Raw genomic sequence first — 27,172 nt, 5'->3', positions numbered from 1 at the left:
ATATTCTTGGAAAGATTCTGAGTTTTTGCAAAGCTCCACTAAGCTGAAGGACAGTAGATTTATGCATTTGTAGTTTTTTCATGCTGACTCTGCAGGGCAGCTGTGAAGAGAAGTGGGAAACCAGTGAGAATCTGTTCACAGTGAGAAGAAAAGCAGGACAAACCTCGATATATGTCACGAGGAACTACTTCTACTCTGCATTCAGCAGCAGGTGGACCCGGTGTGAGGAGGAGGCGGGACCAACGTTGAACTCCTTCTGACTTCAATCACAGACCTCAAGCGATAACAGTGTGAATGAATATGGATCTGTCGCTGCCACGTCCTTCAGGAATGCGCTGAGTGTTTTTCAAGTTCAACGGCCGAGTCGATTTTTTTGCAGCGTTCCTTGCAATTTAACAAAGAACTCACAAGTCGATGCGTCACCCTGCATATTTTTGAGGAGAAATATTGAAGACGCCCGGCCGTCACCTCCGACGGCCTCTCGACGGGGAAATCATTACAGCCTCAGTTAACGTGGTGTGATGTTTGAAAGAGGCACAGAAGGCAAATCAATGAGCATCAAGTAACAATGGCTCCTCAAACACTGTGGATTCCTCAAGTGTTATAAACATGAGCATGAAGGTTTGAAGCTGTGGTGAAAACACAAGTCACCTGTAAAGCTCTTTAGTTATTTAAAGTTTTAGTTTATTGTTTTTCAGGCACCAAATGGTCTCCACTTATTCTAAAGAATATTTGTCAGATGAATCACCCTAAAGTGTTGCAGATTCATGGTTTTCAAGATGTTTAGATAGTATAGTATTAAAGCTCCATACAGTATAAAGGTAGATGTTTGTATTAAAGCTCCATACAGTATAAAGGTAGATGTTTGTATTAAAGCTCCATACAGTATAAAGGTAGATGTTTGTGTTAAAGCTCCATACAGTATAAAGGTAGATGTTTGTGTTAAAGCTCCATACAGTATAAAGGTAGATGTTTGTGTTAAAGCTCCATACAGTATAAAGGTAGATGTTTGTGTTAAAGCTCCATACAGTATAAAGGTAGATGTCCATGTGTAGTGTGATTATAAAGCAGCTCTAGGTTCTATATTAATACTGTGAAAGTATCAAAGCCTCAGTCCACAGAGAAATGAACACAGCCTGTATTCAGAAACTGAGCCTTAAAACCAGCCGTCAGGACTTCCTGTCACTTTGTGATGTCACAACAAAGCCCCGCCCACCTCCGCTATTCAACACTTGCAGGATCACTCAGTTAGCTGACCAGTTTTTCCACAATCTGAGCATTTGCAACAATTTCAAGCAAGTTTAACACTGAACTTTGTGTTTAAGACTTCAAGTAATTTCCTAAAAGAACAAATTCCTTCACCATGGTTCTTATTGGTTACTACGTATCAAACTCCAGGGATTAATAAATGAATCAGTACGAATGGATCTTTGCATGAATATTTATGAAGTATGTAGTTGATGCGCCTGGAGCATTCATTTTTTATTAACGTATCTGTTCAGTGTTAAATATTTAAAGGTGTAATCTCCACCCCTGGAGATCAATAATTCGACTCAGGTCATTGACACAAAAACATTTCAGCCATTAAACTTCATTAACGTTGCGTCATGTCCCCCAGAGGACGGGCTGGGCGAGTCGCCTCATGCCCCCGTCACACCGCAGCTCACTGGGATACGGAGTGAAGCTGGGTCCCTGTGGATCCTATGGAGCTCAGTGAAAACCATCACCAGGAGGACTGATCCTCCTGAGGCTCCTCACCTGAGCAGCCGACGAGTCTCCAGCTTCACCCAGCGACAGAGAATTCATTCATCACACTGCAGAGACACATTAGTGTTAATCCAGAACTCTGTCTATCTGTCTGTCTGTCTGGCTCTGGCTGCTGTTTTCCAGGTTCAGGTCCATGTAAACACCAAACAGGCCTCGGGGCATCAGTGGGCGAGCCGCCGCCGCTGCTTCCCAGAGTCTTTTATCTGTCTGAGGAATCAGAGCTGAGGCAGCGAACACATCTGACAAGTCGGATCGGTCACATTAACCACAGCAGCGGCTGAAACTGTGTGAGGAGTGGGTCACATCAGGCATTAAAGGCTCACTGTTTGTCATCAGTGTGTGAACCAACAACTACAGTATTTAGTATTTATCATTTAAAGGTGTTCAGAAATGTCCGTTTGTCCTGTTTGTCGTGCCTCCTTCTAAGAGTTTCCACGAGTTGCAGCACGAGTTTACCCGAGTAAGGAAAACAAATTTGATTGGTCGTTATCGAGCGAGCGGGATATTCAATAATTTGTGCGAGACCGAGCTCGGTGTGTGTGTGCGTGTCTCAGACGTTTGATTGACGGATGACGGATCCAATATCAGTGGCTGGTGAATCGTGCGCAGGCTGATTTATAATCCGTGCGCCTGCATTATCCAATGTGGAAAAAAACAACACACTTTCATCCCGGATTTAATCAAAAATAGAATTTTGCATAAAGTTTGGGCTACATCGTCTGATAGATGAGTTATTACACTAATGTGAAGACCCACAGTGGGCTCAAATTCAATTTTCTTTTCTGTACAGCTTTAAAGATCTTTGTTTCTTCCATAATCATGGTTTTAAATGATGATGAAATTTAGTTTTTTTGTAAAATGATATTTGATTACTTTTAATCTTAAGAGATATTTTATTTTTCCAGTCACTGTGCCGACTATAAATAAATGTGACAAATGTTGTTCTGGCCTGCCCTGAGTGGGTTTCAAACCCAGGTCTCCCGCACTGTGGGCGACAATGCTAACCGTTTCGCCAAGAGGTCAATGACCACTTGGCAAGTGGGTTTGCACGTTTTTTATGGGTGACTGAGTTTAACTTCAGTACCACTAACCGCCACACGCTGTCACTTCTCCTCACTGGTACCTCGTGACTGTGACTATACCATAGACTGTAAAAAGAATGGACGTAGCATCCGTGACGTCACCCATTGGTTTTGGGGAGTCGTTTTTGTGACTCAAATATGGCGGGGGTAGAAACTATCGGTTGAGACCAAAAAACGTTCTGACACCAGGCTTTGATCATGTTTATTGAGGATGTAAAGTCGGCGATTTTAACATGGGGGTCTATGGGGAATGCTGCTTTCTGACACCAGCCCCCAGAGGAAGCCGAGGGGATTGCAGTTTTTTGAACGCGGAAGTGAGCTTCACTTCTCAGACCCACAACTGCCCCCTTGGACTAGACCCGCAGACCTCTGTTCCATAAAGATGGCCGTCTCCTCTGTGACTCCGCCCACAGGGTGAGTTCCTGTACCATCGCCATCTTGGCAGTGTCTGACTCCGCCTCCTAACTCCCAGCTAATCCAAATATGGTCAAAGAGGAGGTGCTAAAACTTGAGTGCATGCCAGTTTCTGACAGACATAGGCTGAAACTCCTGTCAATCAAAGAGGCCATACCCCCCAATTTTGCAAAATTTGATGGGCTTGGATGTTTATTCCTGCTGTAAACTGACTCACTGTTGGAGACTCACTCTAGTGGTCAGGAGAGGAACTGCAGCTCCAAACAAGCTCTTGTAAAATGTGTATATCCTCAAATGTCCTTTTAAACATCCACCCATGGACACCGACATCAATCATTAGGAGAAAATGTATAATTAAATGTGGCGTCTTGTTCTTTGCTGATGGTGTTTGTTACACAGTGAGTTTTCATCAGCTGCTGTCGACTGATCCTCGTTGCAACCGATGGGAGTGTGTGTGTGTGTGTGTGTGTGTGTGTGTGTGTGTGTGTGTGTGTGTGTGTGTGTGTGTGTGTGTGTGTGTGTGTGTGTGTGTGTGTGTGTGTGTGTGTGTGTGTGTGTGTGTGTGTGTGTGTGTGTGTGTGTGTGTGTGTGTGTGTGTGTGTGTGTGTGTGTGTGAGAGAGTGTTTTGCTGTGATAGCACCTGTGCCGTCAGTTATGGGAGGCTCAGAGTTTGACCTGGATGTGTCAGACAGCAACAACAATCTTTTCAGCGTTTTACAAGCGAAACAAGGCCAGAGGCTTCGCTCGCTTACACAATAAATCAGGACGCGGTGACAAACGGTATCACAGAGCAGAGAGCTGTGTTTGGTTTCTCTCCATTTGTTCCCAAACTGTTCTTTCCTTTGCTGCTCAGTCTTCTGCCTCCAAGGTCACAGATGAACTCTGTGTGTCCACAGTTTGTGCTGCGAGTTACTTTTCCATTCAAGACAAAAAAAAAACTTCTGCCGGCTTTGCAGACACGGAGGTCATTTGGATTTTGCGGGACTGAAAATGCCACCGAGTCCACAGAGGTGGACGTAATCCCCTTTTCACTTCCCTCTCGTCTTGTTTTGTCTTGTTTGTCGGTCGCCTCCGCTATAGCACAACAAAGCGCTGCAGCCATTTTGCATTCAGTAACGACAAACTGAGTCTGAGTCTGAGTGTGGGGGGAAGAGAGAGAAGAGGCGTCTCAGAGCGCCTCGCTGGCTTTCATCTCCGCTGAGCGCGTCCGCGGACTCGTAAGCAGCAGCTGAACACACAGCGGCTCTCTGTGGCCGATCAATAACCGCTTCCATCCCCGCCGCTTTGCTCAAGCTCCGGCAATTTGAGGATTGATCCTCTAAACACCAAATGAATGTGTGTGTTTATTCATGCCTGCCAATGTGTTTAGTGCTTGTTTCACTGCACATCGGTGTGTGTGTGTGTGTGTGTGTGTTTTTGTGTGTGTGTGTGCAGCCCGAGGCCAAAATAAGCAGTGGGCAGTCTGTGTGTTCTCTGTGTAATTAGACAGCTCTCTCCAGAACAAAGTGATGACTTTGTTTAGATCACTTCCTGCTTCAGTGGAATCTCCATAGCAACTGGCCACATTTACTTTTCAAAAATAGACGTTTGCTTCATTAAAAACCGACCGCGACGTCTCTTTTTTTCTTTTTTTTTTAGCTTCTTCACAATCAGCTTGATGTCAACTCACATTCTTCTTTTAGACCTGAAAGGAGAAGTGCCGTTTTTTTACAACCTGGACCTTATCTCTGGCATGAAATACAATCTTTTACTCACTCATATAACTTTGGTGTCATTAGGCTCCTTCAGATGATATTTAGATCCATTCGAGAGCCGTGTATATCCATATAATGGGAGTGATGGGGGCACCGACATGCAGCCTCTAAATAACACATTATCTGCCGTGAAACTCGTCCATTTCACCAATATTTAGTTCTGATAGGCTAGTGCTATTCCCCTCTGAGTCTGGGGTTAGCTGTTATCAACCAGTCCAGGGTCTGTAGATTGACATACTGACCTCTGACCTGGATGATGTCATCTCTGAGTGACGGCTCATTCACTCTGCCCCTTTGTGTATATCATTTTTATAACTATTATACCCCTGGATAAACAGTATTGTTCCGTATTTAAAGCAATTTTTTATATTTTTTGTGCAACATGGCTGAATATTTGTCAGATTTTGAGATTGTGGACGACGACGACTTTGAACATGATGGACGTCCTTATACCGTTTACAGCCAGAGTAGCTACGGATGAGGAGCTATTTGAACGGAGGATGCGGAGGCAGAGAGAGGAACATCTGGCCAGAGAACAACAAACCGCTGCACGTCTGCGAGTAGATGGCAACTAGTGGTGTTTTTGTGGAACAGCACTAGCGAATCATAACAAAATACTGGTGAAATGAACAAGTTTCACAGCAGATAATGTGTTATGTAGAGGCTGCATTTCGGTGCCCCCATCACTCCCACTATATGGATATACACGGCTCTGGAATGGATCTAAATATCGTGGGAAGGACTCGTAATGATACCAAGGTTATATGGGTGAGTAAACCACTGTATTTTATGCAGGTTGTAAAAAAAACGGCACTTCTCCTTTAAACCCTGTAGAAGGAGTGGAGGTTATTGCACTCTGCAGAAAGGCCTCATGGGAAATGTAGGCTAAGTCTCAGTGCACAGATGAAAGAAGCTGCAACACAGACTGTTGTAGCCGTCCTACCTGCAGGACTCAGAACAAACAGTGGAGGAGAAAATACTTTTGCATCGTCTCCGGCTCTGATGTCGTAACACTGGGCCAAAGTTTTGGAGAGTGCTGCGTTTTTTTTTCAAATAGCAAAGCATTGTGGGGGAAAAAAAAGAAAAAATCAGAGCGGTGAGAAAGTGAGAGTGTCGTCTGCAGAAACGTCGGCCGTCGACTCCGAGTCTGAATCTGTCACTTCAGCTACTCAGAGCTCCCAGCATCCTCTGCTCCATCCACCCGGGTTCTTCCAACTCAGTGCAGAGAGCGTGTGTGTGTGTGTGTGTGTGTGTGTGTGTGTGTGTGTGTGTGTGTGTGTGTGTGTGTGTGTATGTGTGTGTGTGTGTGTGCGCGTGTGTGTGTGTGAGCCAGATTTTCTGCTCCAGTTTCTCTGCACTCGCCCGCTGCAGTTTGGTGAAACAGAGTCGTCGTAAATCAGCCGGCTGAGAGGAAGTGCTGCTCAGGCCTGTGTTATGAATTACAGCGTCACACACTCATGTTGGGAGCAAATACACACACACACACACACACACACACACACACACACAGACACACACACACACACACCGACACACACACACTAGATACTTCACCTGAACCACTTCAGCCTGTTCCTTCACACGTCACTGCTCTTCTATGTTATTATTACATTCATTTATTCAGCAGTTCAACAACAGTTTTTTTGTTTTTTTTACAAAGCGACAGCTTCAGTGTGACAAGTCTGACAGATTGTTTTTTGGTTTCTGGTGTCTTGTTGTCACGGTGACGATGACCTGAGCTGGGATGCAAAGAAATGTTGAGCAGATGGAACTTTATTTATTTATTTATTCGGGATTTAGTTCATATTATTCCTTGGCTCATCTTCCTATCTATCTATCTATCTATCTATCTATCTATCTATGGAAAGCAAGAGAGATTAAGAATAATTTATTATATCTTTCCACTCATTTTTGAACATAAAAGACTATTATTCTTTTAACTGTTATTTCTTTTCTGTCCCTTTTTTATTATTTGAAGTGAACATAAACAGTCGACACTGCTAGGCTAGCAGTTCCCCATTGTTTCCAGTGTTGATGCTAAGCTAAGCTAACCACAGCTAAATCGTCTTTGTGCTATGTTTGTGTCGCACACATTCACTTCCTGATTGCATCAAATCCTTCCCTGATTGGTTGCTTTTCCTCCTTTGTAGTGTTTTCTGTAACTTAGCAACCAGCCGTAGAGCAGACGGCCTGCATTTAGGTCTGGTCCGGTCTCATGTTCATTTAGACGTCCATTATCATTGTGTGTTGGGGCCTGGTCATGTGGTGCGTTCACTTGCCCTGATGGAGAACCCGGTCACTTCTGTGTCTTATTACTTCTCCCTGTTAGGCTACTTAATTAATTAGACAGAAGTGGCCGTGATTTCATTTAAGGACTAATAAGCTCGAAAATGAGTTTTCGCTGTGACGGGATGTGCAGGATAATAACATTAGCTGGTGGTTGTTAATTAAAGAGATTAGACATGGGGGGAAATAGGTTGTCACAGGTTTACAGATTTCCGCAGCGTGTGATTATAACACAGATAAAAGCCTCAGTGGGGTCGGTCTATAGGAGCAGATACATACAAGTCAGATTCATACTGTTGTTAGTCATATAGAAGATATTGATTGACATCTACAGCAGCCAATGGCCCAGACTCTCAAACTATAATCATCTACCACTTTGCCATGGTGACTGGAAGATTTTCTAGTTTTGAGGAGTAATTTAAAGGGATAGTTTACCCAAAATTGAAATTTTTGAAGTTTCAGAGTCCTCCGTGGCTTCTCTGAGTTACAGCGGGGCTCCGTGCAGCACTGCATGTCCATATGACGGTTGCGAACGGAGCTCACTTTTCTTCATCCAAAAAGACACACCAAAAAAAACATCCAAATACCTCCATACTGCTCGTCTGTAATGTCCCCCCCTCCCAGTGTTGCTCTGCCGGAATCTCGCACGATTTGCATTGACACCCAGTTCACGGCTCCGCAAATCGCGCGAGATTTGGACGGACCAGGGAGAGCAGTGCTGGGAACTTTCGCTACAAACAACCTTAAAACATAGACTTATTTAATTTTTTTCAGAACAATTTCGCATTTTGGGGCTTCAATACAAGACGGACATTACATATGAGCAGTATGGAGGTATCTGGATGTTTTTTGGTGTGTCTTTTTGGATGAAGAAAGTTGGTATCCATTCACAACCATTATATGGACAAATACTGCTGCACGGAGCCCCGCTGTAACTCAGAGAAGGAACGGAGGACTCTGAAACTTCTCCCAGCCCTTAGTCGACATGAGGGTGAGTAGATAATGAGTGAAATTTGAATTTTGGGTGAACTACTGTATCCCTTTAAACGTTTGGAGACTGATTTTAATTTGAACTGCCCACGAGTGCAGGATGAACCATCAAACGTTGATTTTGATGTCAAAATACTTCATTTATCTCCCAATAAAACCATTATTATTGAACAGTGAACATGTGGATACAGAATCAAAGCTGTTTCCATCTCGCTCCTCGGTGCTCAGGCAGCTGTAGGTGTGAAGATGTGAGCTGCTGCTGCTGCTGCTGGAGATCGGCTCACTGCTGCTCTGAGCTGTTTGAATGGAGGTCAGTGTGACACAGGAGGTGAAACTGTTGTAGTTGTTGTTGTTAGTCAGAGTGAGAGACCGTCTCAGTCAGCACAACCACACAACCACACACACGGCCACAATATCAGAGGAGGGAACAAACAAACAAATGACCAAGGTTATATCCTCATCTTGTTTATTCTGGTTCCTAAAAATCATGGAAATGAGAAGTGAAGCTATAAAAGTGAGAGCTGTGTTGGCTGTAGTGTTTAATCAGCTGTGGAGATGCAGCTGCAGATAGAATATGATCATTTCATTTGATGGTCAAAACATAGAAAATGGAGAGAGAAACAGAGAACAGGAGTCACAGGAAAGATTTGTGTTTTCATGTAGTTCATGCAAAAGCAGAAATGAAAGTAGAATATAGTAGCTATAGATCAGGGGTCTCTGACACGTCGCTCAGCCCCTTTCCCAGTAGCTCGCCAAGGGATTAATTAATCAGATGAATTTGAAAACCTGCAATTTTACCAAGAATATTTGTCTTATTTCTAGTCGAAACAAATTTAATTCTACTTAGAATAAGACTCATCACATAAAAAGCAGCTTGTTTTTAGACACATTTTACTTCTTTCAAGCATATTTTCACTTGAAATAAGTAGAAAAATCTGACAGTGGAGCAAGTTATACAAGCACAAAAAACTTGCTTTCACTGGCAGATTATTCTACTTATTTCAATTGAAAATTAGTTTGAAACAAGTGAAAATAATCTAAAAACAAGTTAATTTATAGGTGATGAGTCTTATTTTAACTGGAAAGAGTTTAGTTTTGACAAGAAATTAGACATTTTGACAAGAAATAAGACAAAGATTTTGAGTTTTTGCAGTGTTGGTAGCTTGTAGACGTGCATCATGTGCGCTAGTCACAACCAAAGCAACGCCGAAGCAGGAAAAAGGAAAAATCTAAACTTTTTGGGAGGCAGTCAGTGCACCGCATGTCATGTGATAAGAATCGACCAATCAGCACGGACCTGCTTCTCCTGCAGCGACACGCTACCTGGTTCCCTATCCAGCTGTTTCTCCACTACTATTTCCCACATAACTTCTCCCCCAGATGTAGAATATGTTTTATAGAAGAGAAACACACATTTCAGCACCTCTAACTTGTATCATCAGAACAGGCATGTCCTGTGATTTTCAGTCTCCTTTCATATTTAATAGAGGGGGGACAAGACCTGACAGTGAAAAATTCAGCTATCGGGATGTTAGAGGACGAAAACAGACTATTTTCATGAAGAGCATAGTTTTGTTTTATGAATGTAAAGCTCTCAGTCATTTTCATTTTGTAAGTGGAGGAAAAAAGGTTGGAGACCCCGATATAGAATATAGAAATCTTCCTCAGTGCTGCTGCTTTGGTCCGAGCTCCTCCCCCTCCCCCTCTTCTTCCTCTTCCTCCTCTTCTTCCTCCTCCTCCTCCTCCTCCTGCTGCTCGCTGCTGTCAGGTAGATTTTCTTCCGGTGGTGTAGACGGCGGTGACTGTGTGGGAGCTGACGGGGGAGTGGGACGGTGACAGCTTTAACCTTTACCGTGTCATCTTGGATGGCAGGAAGAAACACAGCAACATGCAGCAGCAGCAGCAGCCAGGCCGGGCTCGCCGCCGCTCAGAGGCCGGGGGATTTACTGAGACCCCACGGACCTCCTGGAGACCTCCATCTGTCCGAGCAGAGGGACAGGACACGGGGATTACAGAGTGACCCACAAAACATGGTGCAGAGAGGAGAAAGAGGTGGACTTTATTGTCCTGATGGGAAATTTTCGTCTTGGACCTTATAGTGAAAAAAAAAAGAAAAAAAAGACAAGAACATACATCCAGGAACTGTTAAAGGGATAGTTGAACATTTTGGCAAATTGGCCCATTGCCATAATCCCTATAGTCATAGCAGTAGGTTTGTTACCTTTAATTGTCGGTGCAAGCTATTTTTGGAACGGTGGAGCAGAGCCGTGAGCTGCTCAGAGCTACGCTACGGAGGCTCATTATGGGATTTCTTGGTTTCCCTCATCAAATACACAATCCAACAACTCCACAACGCTCTGGTGGACAAGTTGTGACCTGCACATTCACCACGCTATGAGATAATAACACAACGTTACCACACAGAGTTGTTTTAGAGGGAAATTCATGCAAAACCGCTGATGTACGTTGCCTTCAGGGACAGTTTTTCATCAAGAAGTCTCTGTATTTCCCTCTAAAACAACTCTGTGTGGTAACGTTGTGTTATTATCTCATAGCGTGGTGAATGTGCAGGTCACAACTTGTCCACCAGAGCGTTGTGGAGTTGTTGGATTGTGTATTTGATGAGTTTGATGAGGGAAACCAAGAAATCCCATTAGCCTCCGTAGCGTAGCTCTGAGCAGCTCACGGCTCTGCTCCGCCGTTCTAAAAATAAAATAAAACCTTACAAATAAAGGTAACGAACCTACTGCTATGACTATAGGGGTTATGGCAATGGGCCAATTTGCCAAAATGTTGAACTATCCCTTTAAAGTCCTTCCACAGTCGGATCCAACACCTGAGTGGAAATTAAAACTTTTCTCAAAGCAAATAAAACCAGAGCTGGAAAAAGTGAGTGTGACTCAAGAGAAAAAACAAAATCACTGAGGAGAACAGGAGAATCTCCTGACCTTATAGCCTAGTCGTCGTCGTCATGGAAAACTGGCGATAGTGGTGGTTGCTATGGCAACAATCACAAAAGGTCGTGGCTCGGTTTAGGTTTTGGATGTGATCCTGATTTGGGTTGAAATGAGCGCTTCCATGGCTACAGCTTTGGATAATAGACACACAAAACACACACTAGGCTATCTACTACTTCCACACGGGGAATCGAACATATTCATGAAAACAGTGGAGGGAGCAGTAGGAGCGATGATGATGGAGGGATTAGAAAAGAGAGGAGCAAAGTGGGAGGTGTGATGGGAGGATGGGAAAGGGAGGGGGGAGGTGACAGATGACTCGCCGAGGAGAGTGAGAGTTTGAGAAGAAGAAGGAAAAAAACAAAAAGCAAAGAGAGCCATCTGCTCCTTCGGGGAGTTGTGCTCGTCTTAAAACACTTTGCCTCCTCGGACGTGGATCTGATGGTCGATTAATAACGTTGTATAAATACTCTGTGCTCAGTGATCAATCATGTGTTTTGTGGGCTCAGCAGGCTGCGGGCCTCGCTCGGGGAGGAAGCTGCTGCTGAACACGGAGGAAAGAGGATGGAGGAAAAGTGCAGGTGGTGTTAATGGTGCGTTGGTGCACTCTCAGGGAAAATAAATGGACCCGAGAAAGATGTTTAAGATGTAAGAACAGAGAGAGAGCGCCGGTCCTTGAAGGGGTCTCAGTGGCGTCTTCAGCCGCGTGGAAGAACGACTCCTGTGCATCACCACCACTTAGCGACAGGTGCAGCTGATTTCAGGGGTCGAAGGGAACAATGGGCTCTAAGCACAGCTCCAAGTGTCGTGGAAATTCTTAGCCGTTTGCTGTTGGTGAATAATGAAATAGAGACTTCGCCGGCGGACATGATTTTATTTCCTTGCAAGGAAAGGTCAGTTCGACCCAAGTGGGTGATGGTAAAGAAAAGACAAAGACAATGGGAAAACCTAAACATTTATAGCTGAGGGAAGGTCCACTTCTGGGGTGTGTTTGTGTCCTTTGGCCGGCCACTTCCCTGGTTGTGTTTTCACACCTTCACCTTTGAAGGTATCATCACCGGTCTCCCGAGGTATGGAGTTAAGAGATACAATTTAGAATACAAAGGGGTTTGAGTGTGAATTAGGAAGTGGGAAGTTGGGCATCACAGATGGTTAAGTGTAAAGGAACTTGAATTTACAATTGCAGAAGGAAGTCTGGGAAAGTAGGGTGTAGGAACATCTCAAGTGATTAAAACAAAGGAATATTAAGATTTACCATTACACAAGGAAGTAGTGCTACTTCCTGAATTTAAAGCAGAAGTAGGTCTAAGCGATCCGGTGGTTTTGGCTAACTTCCTTTGTTTCCTGTCTTACATTATTGGACAAACTGCTTAATCCAGGTGTGTTTGAGTAGGCTATAGTCACAATGGTCAGACACACCTGGATTAATCAGTTTGTCCAATAATGTAAGACAGGAAACAAAGGAGCAGCATTTAAGTTCAGGAAGTAGCACTACTTCCTTGGAGCTGTGCATAGAGCCCATTTACAATCAGCGTTGTGGTCAGGATTCAGTAGGCCTAACCCTGAGCTCACAATCCAAGATGGCTGCTGCGTGTAGTGTTGAAAATCTGAACACTTGTCACTTGTGTAGCTGCTTAGTCTTGTTGTTGTGTCATTGAGTCCTACTGACTGTATTGTGCAGCTTCTACCTGCAAGACCTGTGATGATGTAGCCTGTTGCTATCAGCTGCTATCTGCTATTAGCTAACGATGCTAACAACAACAACAACAGCCAAAAGGGTTGATTCTCTGACTTGTAACTGGACCATGATCATCTCGTTGAGTGTACCTCGTCCAGAAGTCCTAGTTATCAAACCTTTCAATGCTTATTTGGTCCAAACATCTGTCTTAAAGGGGACATATTACTGAAATATCACTTTATGAAGGCTCTATAACATATGGGTGTTTGTCTTGCCTTCCAGCTCCCAAAATGCGAGAATTGACAAAACAAATCTGTTATTTTCAGGCTCCCTAGGTTGAAATCCATGTGGTTTTATGAGCTGTCCTCTCACAATGATGACAATGATGTCATTAGTGTTCAAATTTGCATACTACCACCCCTACCTGGTACCAGTAGAAGGGGGCGGGGCCTGGTGAGCAGTGGCTCATTTGCATTTAAAGGGGCAGGCACTGAAACCAGCCGTTCTGAACAGGGCTGTTTTGAGAGGATGAAGAGAGCTGTGATGTTTGATCCTTGGGGGATTTTGACCGAAGCATGTCACAGACATGTCTTTAAGACACCTGGGAACTACTTTAATTTGTCGAAAAGGCGCAGAATATTTGCTTGGGTTGAACCCAGTGTGCTAGAGCTTGTTGGAAAAAAATAAGAAAAGAATAATTATCAGTGAAATTCGCCATAAGTTTCCTTTCAGACAGCAACTTTCCATACAGCCGAGCGTCTCCAGATCTCCTCAAAAGAAGTTGAAGAGATTTGGGAGCGTAGATGAGCTGTGGTCAGGGAACAAGACGTGATTTCACAGTGATTGAGATCAGGGATTTTCACTGGGAGCAGATTAACTTTTTACAGCCGCAGCAACAATGAAACTGTGTCTAAATGGATTGAGACACTTGATTCCAAATCCTTATTTGAAAAGTCAAGAAATCCATTAAAAGCCTCATTAATTGAAAAATGAAGTGAGAAGAGAAAAAAAAGAGAAGAGCGTCTCTCCGTCTTTCTGTCTTTAAACCTGTGGCATCCAAGAATTTATCATGAGGCTCATTTTAAAGGGATAGTTCACCCAAAATTCAAATTTCACTCATTATCTACTCACCCTCATGTCGACTATGGGCTGTGAGAATTTCCGAAGTCCTCCGTTCCTTCTCTGAGTTACGGGGGGGTCCGCGCAGCAGTATTTGTCCATATAATGGTTGTCAATGGATACCAACTTTCTTCGTCCAAAAAGACACACCAAAAAACATCCAAATACCTCCATAGTGCTCGTATGTAATGTCCGTCTTGTATTGAAGCCCCGACATGAGAAATTGTTCCGCCAGTCAGGAAGAGCAGTGAACCGAGACACTGGGAGCTTCCGCTAAAAACAAGCTTAAAATATAGACATATTTAATTTTTTTCGGAACAATTTCTCATGTCGGGGCTTCAATACAAGAGGGACATTACAGACGAGCAGCATGGAGGTATTTGGATGTTTTTTGGTGTGTCTTTTTGGACGAAGAAAGTTGGTATCCATTGACAACCATTATATGGACAAATACTGCTGTGCGGACCCCCCCGTAACTCAGAGAAGCCATGGATGACTCTGAAATTTCTCACAGCTCTTAGTCGACAAGAGGGTGAGTAGATAATGAGTGGAATTTGAATTTTGGGTGAACTATCCCTTTAAAGCCCTTTTTCTTTTTTTTTAAATTTACCATTACTCCGATAAATAAGGAAATACTGGAAGTTCATTGTGGACTTCCCTTTGTGTTTCCCTGCTGCAGTTTGCAGGTTAAATAAAGTCTTTTGTGCCCGACCCGGAGCGTTTTCCCCAGGTTGTCTGGGCCCTGCCCCCAGCTCTTCAAACACTACAACCACACGCCCAGCAGCAAGAAAGCGTGCCTTCGGCTGAAAAGCAGCCATTGTCCTGTGCCCAGATGATTGTGAGTCATTGTACTGGCAGCGCAGGCCGGGAGTCAAATGATGTGATGGTAGCACAGAAAAAGAGAGAGAGAGAGACCTCTATTGTGGTGTGGTATAAAGCAGCGGCAGGGACGGACGCACGGCGGCGACCCCGGCAGTTCCCGGCCGGCCGCCTGGACGCTGCAGCGCGGGGAAGAGTTTTGCATGAATAGTGGAGTAATTCAGTCAGCGGTGACGAGGAGGCCATTATTAGCATTTTGAGTGGATTCACCGCCGTTCTCCGTCCCATTCACAGGTCTGATCTGTGAGCAGCCTGCAGAGTCGGTGGGAGAACAGGTTTAACTGTTACAGGTGATTTAAAAATGAAGCAGAATCTCGTCCATCACATTTCAGAGCACATGCATCAATATAATGCTGTTTAAGACTATTTTAAAATCCAATTTTCTACTGTAGCACCATAAATATTATGAATACATTTTGTGTTTCTTTACATTAAGAGATGTAAATTGTCAATTAGATTTTGCTGCAGTGTTTCCTTATGAATGGTTTGATATCTTAGTGAGTTCTCCTTGAACGGCTGCACATAGTTAAATAAGTGAAATCAACACATTTTCTAGTATAAAGTCATTTAAGAAGCTGGTGTTGTGGCAGCAGAGTCTGAGTTGTTGCTTTTTAATTGACAGTTAATAAAGAGTGGAAGTGTTTTCTTTCTAAACTGCTGTGACAGCTGGAAAACATGTCTCAAGCTTCAGGTTTTGTTATTATTTTTCACTCTGAAATTAGAGAATTTAAAAATACACACAGCACATTTTTCTTTGCCTTTTTTTTTCTCATGAGCTCAACAAACCTCCAAATATTTTTCTTTGGCAGTTTGAAGCATCAACACACATTTCAAACAACACATTGTACCGTTCTGGAGTTTCTTTGCCTGATTTGTTGTGCTGTTGAAATCCTCTCCCCCATCGAGTAGACAGATGGTGATCTCTGAGAAAAAAAGAGCTTTGGTTGAAGGACAGTGCCAAGAATCTGCAAGTGTGTGTGTGTGTGTGTGTGCGTGTGTGTGTGTGTGTGTGTATAGCCTGACTACACACAGTGCTATCTACCTGCTCAGTGGCTGATCAGCTACAGTCTTGAACAACAAAATCCGATAGAAAGAAACACAATAATACGCTGATGATACTTCGCTCTACGTGATGCTCCATCTGCAGCCATTTTGGTTTGATTGTTTGTTTGTTTTTACCTCATGTGCAGTTAGTTAGTTCATTCATAAAGGGCAGTTTCACAAAAAACTATAGGATGATACTTTCCCATTAGAGCAGTGTTGATTCATGCTGATAGTTTTGCCTTTATTTGGACTCATCCAAGAAAAAAATGCTTGTTTTCAAAAATATCGAAATATCACAATCGGATACGAACTAGCCTGTTTTAAAGGTCCAACATTTTACTCTTTCCCAGTGTTTTATAATCTAAAGGTAGATGTTGGTGTTAAAGCTCCTTCAAAATAAAGGTATATGTTGGTGTCAAAGCTCCATACAGTATAAAGGTAGATGTTGGTGTTAAAGCTCCTTCAAAATAAAGGTAGATGTTTGTGTTAAAACTCCTTCAAAATAAAGGTATATGTTGGTGTTAAAGCTCCTTCAAAATAAAGGCATATGTTGGTGTTAAAGCTCCTTCAAAATAAAGGTATATGTTTGTGTTAAAGCTCCATAAGGTATAAAGGCAGATGTCTATGTGTAGTGTGATTATAAAGCATTAACTGACTGGAGCAGAATGAACATCCTTCCGTGTCTCATTCGCTACAAGTAAAAACTATTAAAATCTATTAGTTCCATGTCTGTGAGGTGTGAATTCAATTAGCTGACTGCAGCAGACCTCTGAGGAACTTAAAAGGCTATTTGATAGGAGTGTTGTCTCACTAACACATATTTTAATTTCCTTTCGCTCTTGGCATTTCAGCAGTTGAGGCACATTTTTCTATTTTTTTCTTTCTCCCCTCTCTTTTTAATTAGAGGCACTTGATCCTCGAGGTGAGAGACGAGCCGCGCTCAGAGTCTCTGAGGTCCAGGAATGTTTTTATTCAACCTTCCTTCTCCTCAACATTTGGTCTGATCTGACAGAGGAGGGTCACGCTGCCACGCTCTGAGAGATCTCATCAAAAATACAACACAAGATGTTTTTTTCTCCATAAATGAATGGCTGCTGCATATTCTGTGCAATCTGCTCTTTTACTAACACTCACGTGAACATGTCAGATTTTACACACTGAGAAGCTGCTGATGCAAAACATTGATCAGTTTTAACCAGAGAGAGAGAGAGTGAGCATCACTCACTCTCATTGACTTCTGTTGGGTTTATTTTCGTAGGACGGGTATTCTTCATTGATGAATTGATTCATAATTGTTTCTGTGGTACTTTTGATTCTCTTTTATTTTACTTTTATTTGGCTCTTGCTTTTATTTTAACTCTGTCTTTTGTGTTTTGTTTGTTTTTATTCTGTTTTGTGCTTCTTTTTTTAATGTTTTGTCTTTATGTAAAGCACATTGAGTTGCCTTGGTATGAAATGCGCTATATAAATAAAGATGCCTTGCCTTGCCTTACTAAAGTATTTCTTTTTTCCTTCAGTTTCAGAAGCCAGAGATCCAAAATGGGAGGCAAGCTCAGCAAAAAGAAGAAGGGGTACAACGTAAACGACGAGAAGGCCAAAGACAAGGATGCCAAAGCAGAGGGGGCCTCTGCCGAGGAGAGCGAAGCGCCGAAGGACAGCAAAGACGAGGCCCCGGCCGCCACCGACGCCAAGGAGGTAGCCAACGACACGGCGGCGGCGAAGGAGGCGCCGGCGGGAGACGCCGCCGCGGCGCCCAAAGAGGAGGAGAAGAACGCAGCTCCCGCCGCCAAGGAGCCCGAGAAACCCGCCGCCAACGCCGAGCCCAAAGCGGCAGAGCCCGCCAAGGCCGAGGAGAAACCAGCGGCCCCCGCCCCGGCTAAAGAGGCGGCGGCCGCGGCCCCCGTTGCTAAGGAGCCCGAGGCCAAAGCGGCGGCGGCGGCGGCGGAGAGCAAAGATGAGGCCGACGCCAAAAAGACTGAGGCCCCCGCGGCACCAGCAGCCAAAGCCGAGGCGGCCCCCGCCCCCGCCACCTCCCCCGACCCCAAGCCCACGGAGGCAGCAGCAGCAGCAGCACCGGCGGCGGCGGCGGCGGCACCAGCGAAGGAAACCGCCGCCGCTACCGCTGCACCTGCACCTAGTTCAACACCAGCCGCCGCCGAACCCCCGGCCAAGGAGGCCAACGCCACAGAGGCACCAAGCAAGGATCAAACCGTAGCAGTTCAAGATTAATGGACAGCTTCTTTTCGGAAATGAAAAAAAGTAAAGTACCTAACTCAACGACGATGAAGATGATGATGATAAAAAAAATGAAAATGAAATTAACTAGCCCACCCATATTATGATGATAATAACAATAACGATAATAATTGTAATAATAATAATGATGATGTGTTGTTGTGAATGAGGAGGACTGGAGCAAAACCACCTGGAGAAGTTTCCCACCGCTTGCAGATGATTATTGATTATTGCTATTATTATTGTTATGTTTTATTCTATTTTTTTCTGCTGTAGTATTTGAACTTTGATACGAGTCTGTGTCGGCCATTGCTTCACCATTCCACTCCCATCCTCCCATCCTCCCATCCTCCCATCCTCCACTCCCTCCCTCCCTCCCTTCCCTCCCCTTCCCTCATATGGTCCAGGGGTGTAACCATGACGCCCCCACGCCGCCAACTCATCCTCCTCCTCAGTGTCGTGTCCTCGGCTTCGGCCTGGTACCTCTCGCTCTCTGGTGCCGTGGAGTTGTGGTTGTGTCCTTTTTTCGTCCTCCCTCCCCCCCCCTCCCCGGCCCTGCTCCCCTCCCCTCCCCGGCCCTGCTCCCCCATCCCCCCGTCCTTGGCTCTTTGGTATCGTTGGGTCGTGGAGGTTTGGATGTTTACCGTGAGGACCGAGGACATTCGGGCTTTCTAGGACATTCTGGAGGCCGGCTTTGCAGAGCGAAACGCGTTCTTCTTAGACATATTAATACAAACAGTCATAGGAATTTTTCAGATAAGGTTCTAGATTTTGTACTGAAACCCTTAGATATATAATAAGTCAACTAAGTGGTTTTTTAACATTTGTAATACGCTTATAGAAAATCTGCAAAGCCTCGCAGAGAAGACGTCTACAATGTTCTTAGAAAGACGGAAATCTCTGATCCTGACGTCCAAATCAAACAATTCTCACAGATAATAAGATTTGTTTTCTAAAGACACATCCACGACTGACCCGGGTGAAACGGGCTTCACAGTCAAGATAGTCTGAGCTCGCTTAGAAAACCAGAACAGGGATGTTTACTGCATCTGATGATGATGTATCTACAAAATTTTAGGATGAAATAATGGAAATATTCAAACGATTTGGAGATTTTCTTGTTTCCAGATGAGTTTAAGCATCAAATACCCATGGAAGGAAAACCAGCAACTAATCTTCCACCCTGAACCAGAACTCTTTGCTCCTGCTATAATTAGATCGACCACTAGGTGTCGCCTAGAAACAAAACGTAACCAAGGGTCGAAATGAACCAGAAGAGAACAGTCTCTTCTTCAGTTTATGGAGTCGAGCTTCCTGGCCATGAAATTAGCTTCTTCTACTTTTTTTTTTTTTTTAAAGATAAATGTAACTAAACTATTTTAATAAAACGCTCGTTAACCTGTAGATCGGTAACCGGTGACGATGTGATGCAGTTTGAGGAAGCGACCAGCAGGTGGTGTTTGACCCGGGTCTGATCCAGTCTTTACTCCCCGATCCTGCCCCCCCACCACCACCACTACTACCACCCTCACCCCCACCCCATCTACTGTGGTCCATGTTTCTGTGGCAACCTATACCACGCTCTCATTATGGGATGGAAAAAACGCCTTGCACATGAAAGGGAGGGCCTCTGAATTTTTTTTTTTTTTGTCATTTCCCCACGCGTCATCATGCCTTTTCCTTTTTCCTTTTCAGGAATATATAGGACATGAGTGAGTGTGTGCAGCCGTGGGAGGAGGAGGAGGAAGAGTACTTAAGGAGAGATGATTGAAGGACGGGAAACATCAATCTCCTGATGATGAATGGACAATCTGATGAATTTTCAAAATAAGAGTCTTGACAGTAGGTAGTGAAGGCGGTATACCAGCAGCTGCAGTATATATATATACTTCCATACCTTCCACATCTGCATACATGGAGCTTTATGTCCATATATATCGACTCATCTCATCCATCTGCCAGCTTTTCAGTTTGGTCCATGTGATGCACAGCGCCCCCTCCCTCCCTTACCCCCCCTCACCCCTCCACCCCCTCTCTCCCAGCACTTGTCAAACCGTAGCAGAAACAAACACTCGAGGTAGTGGGGGGGTGGGGGTGGGCGGTGGTTCGTGGTCGAGGACGAGGGGGTTCGGGGGCGTTGTGCATCGCCTGGTTTTTCGTTATATTTTCTCTTGACTCAGTAAATTGCATGTCCGTGGTTGGGTGAACCTGTAGTCCTGTCTTTTTGGTCAAGTGGAAAAAATAAAAAAATAATAATAATAATAAAAAAATAAAAAATGATTTCTCAGTCTGCATCCATGGCAACTACAGTTAGATATTTTTCATCCCATGTCTTCTTCACCACTGCTATTTCCACACCACACGTTCATTCAAACTAACAAAAAAGATGATATGGAAAATTGATGCATTCAAAATTATATGTACTTGTATAAATGGTGCAACAGTAATAAAATGTAAGAAATTGACTGAAACTTGAGGATGTCGTGCAAGTCTTTTTTTTTTTTTTTTCCTTACGCACCCACAATCTTTGGCAATAAGACATACGCTATAGGGGTGGGAGAAAAAATCGCTTCACATAAATATCGCAATATCTTTTTTGACGATTTTTAAATCGATTTTTGTTAATCAAAAATCAATTTTTTTTTATTATTATTTTTTGGGGGGATTTTTTTTAAATATTGTGCAGTGTGCATTTGTTAGCCTTTTTTACATACAGAGAGTACAGGTTTTGAAAAAAGTTCACTTTTTAATGGAGTATGTTCATTTATAGGCTCCTACAGTGTTTGTGTGCAGATAAATGTTAAAAATGCTAAAGACTAAAAATCGAGAGAATCGGCAATATCGTAGAATCGCAATTTAAATCGAATCGCCATCCAAAAAATCATAGAAGAATCGAATCGGGAGAGAAGCATATCGTCCCAGCCCTAATATACGCATTGGTCACATTTGTATATGGAATAATGTGCAACATTGTAAATTTAAGCTTGGAGTTGAACGAGTTCATCCAGAAATAATCCAGTAACTCCACCTCCAGTTATCAGATGAAAGAGACGGATATCGACGAGGACACACAAACACAGAGGAGTGAAGTCGCCCCACGTGGTGGTGATTGATGTCTTTATCTCTTCCTTTTTTCCCCTCTGCCCCCCCTACCTCCCTCCCTAGCTCTCTCACACCGAGAGAGGGAGGGAGAGGGGGGGGCAGTAAATCAAGGACTTAATTTCACCGCTGTGATTTACACCTGTTCAAACGCCGTTTCTCACCCGGTAATATCTTCACTCGAGCTTTTACTCAGGCCACAACAAGAGAGATAAGAAGTGACGTGGTGTAAAAATAGGAACTGGATGGGATTCATAGTGCAGGAGCTCCATACGGTTTAAAGGTAGATGTTTGTATTAAAGCTCCATACAGTATAAAGGTAGATGTTTGTATTAAAGCTCCATACAGTATAAAGGTAGATGTTTGTATTAAAGCTCCATACAGTATAAAGGTAGATGTTTGTGTTAAAGCTCCATACAGTATAAAGGTAGATGTTTGTATTAAAGCTCCATACAGTATAAAGGTAGATGTTTGTGTTAAAGCTCCATACAGTATAAAGGTAGATGTTTGTGTTAAAGCTCCATACAGTATAAAGGTAGATGTTTGTATTAAAGCTCCATACGGTATAAAGGTAGATGTTTGTATTAAAGCTCCATATAGTGTAAAAGTAGATGTTTGTGTTAAAGCTCCATACAGTATAAAGGTAGATGTTTGTGTTAAAGCTCCATATAGTGTAAAAGTAGATGTTTGTGTTAAAGCTCCATACAGTATAAAGGTAGATGTTTGTGTTAAAGCTCCATATAGTGTAAAAGTAGATGTTTGTGTTAAAGCTCCATACAGTATAAAGGTAGATGTCCATGTGTAGTGTGATTATAAAGCAGCTCTAGGTTCTATATTAATACTGTGAAAGTATCAAAGCCTCAGTCCACAGAGAAATGCACACAGCCTGTATTCAGAAACTGAGCCTTAAAACCAGCCGTCAGGACTTCCTGTCACTTTGTGATGTCACAACAAAGCCCCACCCCTGCAGGATTTGAGTGTTTTATTCTGAAATCTGCTCTGTTTTTATTGGATCACTCAGAACACAGTCAGCCAATCAGAAGCCTCCTCTCAGTGTTGTGTTGACAGTTTGTTCCAAAAACCAATGAAAACAACTGTTCATTAGACTTCATCCTGCAGCCTTTAAACCTGCAGTGAAGTGCAGTGAATATGTTTCAACATCAGCAGTGATCAGTGACACTGACGACAGCGTCATTACATCATTAAGTGCACTTTAAAACAAGCTCAGCGATGAAGTGTCACTTTTACCAGCGGGAAAAAACAAAGTGAGGATGTGATGAAGACGTTTCATCTGCAGTTTGATTCGACCTGACGTTTCTATTTCTGTTTCTGTTTTTAGTTGAACAACACTCACAGAGCTGTAGGTCTCTCTCTCTCTCTCTCTCTCGCTCTCCTACAAATATTAAAACGCTCAGAAGCAGAAGCTCTGACCTTTAGTACGTGGAACGAATCACAAGTCACACACACACACACACACACACACACACACACACACACACACACACACACACACACACACACACACACACACACACACACACACACACACACACACACACACACACAGACACTCCCTGTGGTGCTAATTCCAGGCTGTTTCACACGTCAGCTGAACAATGAGGAAATATGAAACTTTTGTCTCTCCACTGATCACACATGAACAGTTTGTTTAAAATCCTGATAAACACTGAGGGGTTAATCAAACATGTAAAAAAAAAAAAAAAGAAGTTTTTATTGATTTTACCTTATTTTTGTTCTTATTTTGTGCTTTTAAATGCATTTCTTACTACAAAAACTCAAAATCTTAACAAGAATATTTGTCTTATTTCTAGTCAAAATGAAGTCAAAATCTCTTTCCACTTAAAATAAGACTCATCACATTAAAAGTAGCTTGTTTTTAGACACTTTTTACTTCTTTCAAACATATTTTAACTTGTGGATCAAGTTTTTCTTTCTTATTACAAGCACAAAAACCTTGCTTTGACTGGCAGATTGTTCTACTTATTTCAATTGAAAAGTAGTTTGAAACAAGTGAAAACTGCCTAAAAACAAGTTCATTTTTAGGTGATGAGTCTTATTTTAAGTGGAAAGAGATTCGTTTTTGACTAAAATTGAGACATTTTGATAAGAAAGGAGACAAATATTCTTGGAAAGATTTTGAGTTTTTGCAGTGTACATCTGCACCAAGTGTCAAGTGTTTTATTTTTCACACCAACATCCAAACATGTTCAGGATAAAATGTTTTAATGAATCCAGATCTATCTTTTTTTTTTTTTGGTAAGTCATTTTTGCCTTTAACTGACAGGACAGTGAAGAGAGACTGAAGGATCGAAGGTCAGCGCTGTCAGGAATCGATCCACCACTCGACCATCCGTCTCTTTATATCTAGCAGGTTCAGAGTCTCCAGGTCACATTTCTGCAGAAACTCCTGACTGGTTTAAAGAGACAACATGTGTTTTCACATTTAACATAACTCACCATGTTGTGGTGCAGTGGTAGCATTGGTTAACACTGAAACCTGTGGGTTCCTCTAACTTCCTCCTACTGGTTAATGACCTGTAGGTGTGAAAGATTGTGTTTTATATAAAGTTTTATTGACACATGCAAAACAAGAGAACAGTGACAGAGAAGTCTGATCAGAGGAGAGATGACATCCCGTCAGAGGATTTTCACCCGTTTGGTCTTATTCAGTTTCCTGCAGAGCTGCACAGAGAACATTATCAATAATCAAAGTTATTACGTAGTTATTAGTAACGTTTATTTTTGAGCAAAAACCTCCAGACTCTACCTTTAAAGGTCAAAGGTCATGATTTTGTTTCCTTATGAACACGTTTGTGTTTCTGCACAGCTGTTTAACAAGTTGTGGACGTCTCTCTTTGAAGCTCGTGTTCGTGTGAGGAGCCTCAGTGTCATTTAGCGCTCAGGTCCTCTTCATCCTCATCCTCATCCTCGTCCTCCATCATCATCTTCGCTCTCCACCTTCAAAGCCGAGCATTGTGGGGGAAGATCAGAGACGGGAGGAGAGGGGGAGATCAGTCAGATCCTCCTGTCGTGTAGAGTAGAGGAGGAGGAGGGGGGGTGGGGGGGGGCTTCAGGCCAACTGTGCAGAATCTGCTGCATCTGTGCTCGACGACTGTCAGGGACGATCTGCTGGGATGTTTGGTGTGATGGTGATCAGACATGTTTCATCTCCAGGGAGACGGAAGGAGATGGGGAGAGGATCTGTAGAAATGAGAACTGGTATTTACAGTGTTTTTATTTGAACATTGAAGCAGCCGTCGTGTTCAAGGTCCTAAAAAAAACAGCCTGACTGAATCTAAACAGCTCCAGGTTCATATTTTGTTTTTAAAGGGATAGTTCAACATTTTGGCAAATTGGCCCAATGCAAAACCGCTGATGCGCGTTGCCTTCAGGGACAGTTTTTCAGCAAGCAGTCTCTGTATTTACCTCTAAAACAACTCTGTCTGGTAACGTTGTGTTATTATCTCATAGCGTGGTGAATGTGCAGGTCACAACTTGTCCACCAGAGCGTTGTGGAGTTGTTGGATTGTGTATTTGAGGAGTTTGATGAGAAACCAAGAAATCCCATGAGCCTCCGTAGCGTAGCTCTGAGCAGCTCACGGCTCTGCTCCGCCGTTCTAAAAACAGCTTGCACCGACAATTAAAGGTAACGAACCTACTGCTATGACTATAGCGATTATGGCAATGGGCCAATTTGCCAAAATGTTAAACTATCCCTTTAACGTGAAGCTTAAAAAAGCTCTGAAGATGTTTCCAGATGTTCCTGCTGATCTAGAACCAGCTTTTATTTCCTTTTCGTCCCCTTTGTCCTTTTATCTGTTGATTAATCCAAAAAATGTCATCACTCGTTCTCTTCTCTCTGCTCTGAGTCGCCACGGCAACCTCCCTCGATCCAGTCTGTGTTTGCAGAACAGTCTTCTTGGACCATGACTCAAGACAGAAATTATTCACACAGATGGTTCTTATTCTATACACCAACATGTATTTTTGTATAAAGAAACTTCATGTAGTCGTAACTGTGTTAATTAAATACACACTCACACGAGGACAGAAGTGACGTTTAAGGACAGTAGGACATCTGAGTGTCAGCGGCTCGGATCATCTCGTTTCCCTTCAGGACTTAAACGAACGTATGTCGTTATGAAAATGAACTCCTATGTTTAAAAAAGAGTCGTTCGTCTTCAATAAAAGAACATTAATGAGTCGGTTTATAACAGAGTGAGTGACGGCGACGACGTTAAAGATAATGACGGCACTAAAATATATAAAGTCTCAGATTTAACAGCTGGAGACTTAAATCTGTCATTTACTGACTGTGTCATTTTATTATCATCAAAGGAATCAGATATCAAGCATCAATATTTATGAATCGACCAAGATGTTTCGTTGAAGATGAGGGGTCACTCTGAGGTTTTTTGTGTTTTTTTACTTTTACTTTTATTTGTTTATTTGGGTGGGACAGTGCACATCAATGAACATATAAAAACATGTAAATGTGCCGGATTATAGCAGCAATGCTAATTTCCATCCGGAGTCCCAAAACATAAAAACAGTACAGTGACAGAAAAACATAGTATTATAAAAGACATAACAATGTAGACAACAAGGACATAACAAAACAACTATAACGAGATAAAACGTTGACATTTTTACAACACTTCCATGGGTAGGGGGACCTAAAGAGTTTCTGAGAGATAAAGTGCAAGGTGCAAAAGTGCTGGGCCAAAGTGACAAGTGCTAATGTGCAGGAGTGCATGGGTACCAAGTTGTATTGCACGGTGCCCTAAAGTGCACATCAGTTTAAAGTGCCAGGTGTATTGCATCAGATTACGACATGGTATATTATCCACAGTGTAACTGAACTTTCTGTTGGTGGAGTTGAACACATCACAACAATAAAACGATCACCCAGCTGAGCTCCTCCGCTCCGTCCACCTGGTCGTCCGTCCACCGTCATGGACGTCACTTCAGAGACAGAAACAAAGATGGAAAACAAAACAAAAAGAACAAACACATCAGTCAGCTGAGCAGCATCCATGTTCATTCGATCAATACAAGTAATGATGGGTGTAGGACCTGTGATTCATCTGTTTAAAGCTGTTGTCCTCCTGGGTCAAGGAAGAAAGGAAGGAAGGACAAAGGGAAAGATGGGAGGAAAGAAGGAAGGGAAAAGGAAGGAAAGATAGAAGGAGGGAGGGAACAGATTGGGTCAATTGAGTCAAAAAGGAAGGAAGAAGTAAGGATGAAGGGAAGGAAGGGAGGGAAAAAGGATTGTGGAAAGAAGGAAGGGAAATGGGAAGGAAAGAAAGTTGGAAGCAGGGAACAGATTCGTTCAAGGAAGGAAGAAAAAGGAAGGAAGGAGGGAGGTAAGAAGGAAGGGAAAAGGGAAGGAAAGAAAGATGGAGGTATATAGGGAACAGATCAGGTCAATTGGATCAAAAGAGGAAGGAAGAAGAAGTAAGGACGAAGGGAAGGAAGGAAAAAAGGATTGTGGAAAGAAGGAAGGGAGAAAGGAAGGATGGAGGAAGGAAACAGATTGGGTCAATTTGACCCAGAAGGACAACAGGAGGGTTAAAGGGGACATCACATGTATTGTCTTGCCTTCTGGCCCCAAAAATATGAAAAATCTGTCATTTTCAGGCTCCCGAGGTTGAAATGTGGATTTATGAGCTGTTCCCTCAGTTGTCTTCCAATGATGTAAATAGTTTTCGAATTTGCATAACACCACCTCTACCTGGTACCAGTAGAAAGGGGTGGAGCAAGCAGTGGTTAATTTGCATTTAAAGGGACAGGCACTGAAACCAGCCGTTTCTCCTGTTTAGAGAGGATGAAAAAAGCTGTGAAGTT

At 43.1% G+C, this 27,172-nt stretch overlaps 1 protein-coding gene across 1 annotated transcript in view; it reads left to right on the top strand.

Moving 5' to 3' along the window:
• Positions 1-20,670, top strand: part of basp1 (brain abundant, membrane attached signal protein 1) — a 66,018-nt gene extending 45,348 nt beyond the window's left edge. Inside the window, exons 2-3 of the mRNA XM_083992039.1 lie at positions 17,488-18,229; positions 19,901-20,670. Coding sequence (XP_083848165.1) covers positions 17,510-18,199 — 690 coding nt within the window. The 5' untranslated portion in view covers positions 17,488-17,509 and the 3' untranslated portion in view covers positions 18,200-18,229; positions 19,901-20,670. The remainder of the gene's footprint in view (positions 1-17,487; positions 18,230-19,900) is intronic.
• The last annotated feature ends 6,502 nt before the right edge of the window (positions 20,671-27,172 follow it).

This window comes from Trachurus trachurus (assembly GCF_905171665.1).
Source record: "Trachurus trachurus genome assembly, chromosome: 17".
In the NCBI taxonomy this organism is placed as follows: Eukaryota; Metazoa; Chordata; class Actinopteri; order Carangiformes; family Carangidae; genus Trachurus; species Trachurus trachurus.
This window is presented reverse-complemented; position numbering and strand designations above follow the sequence as displayed.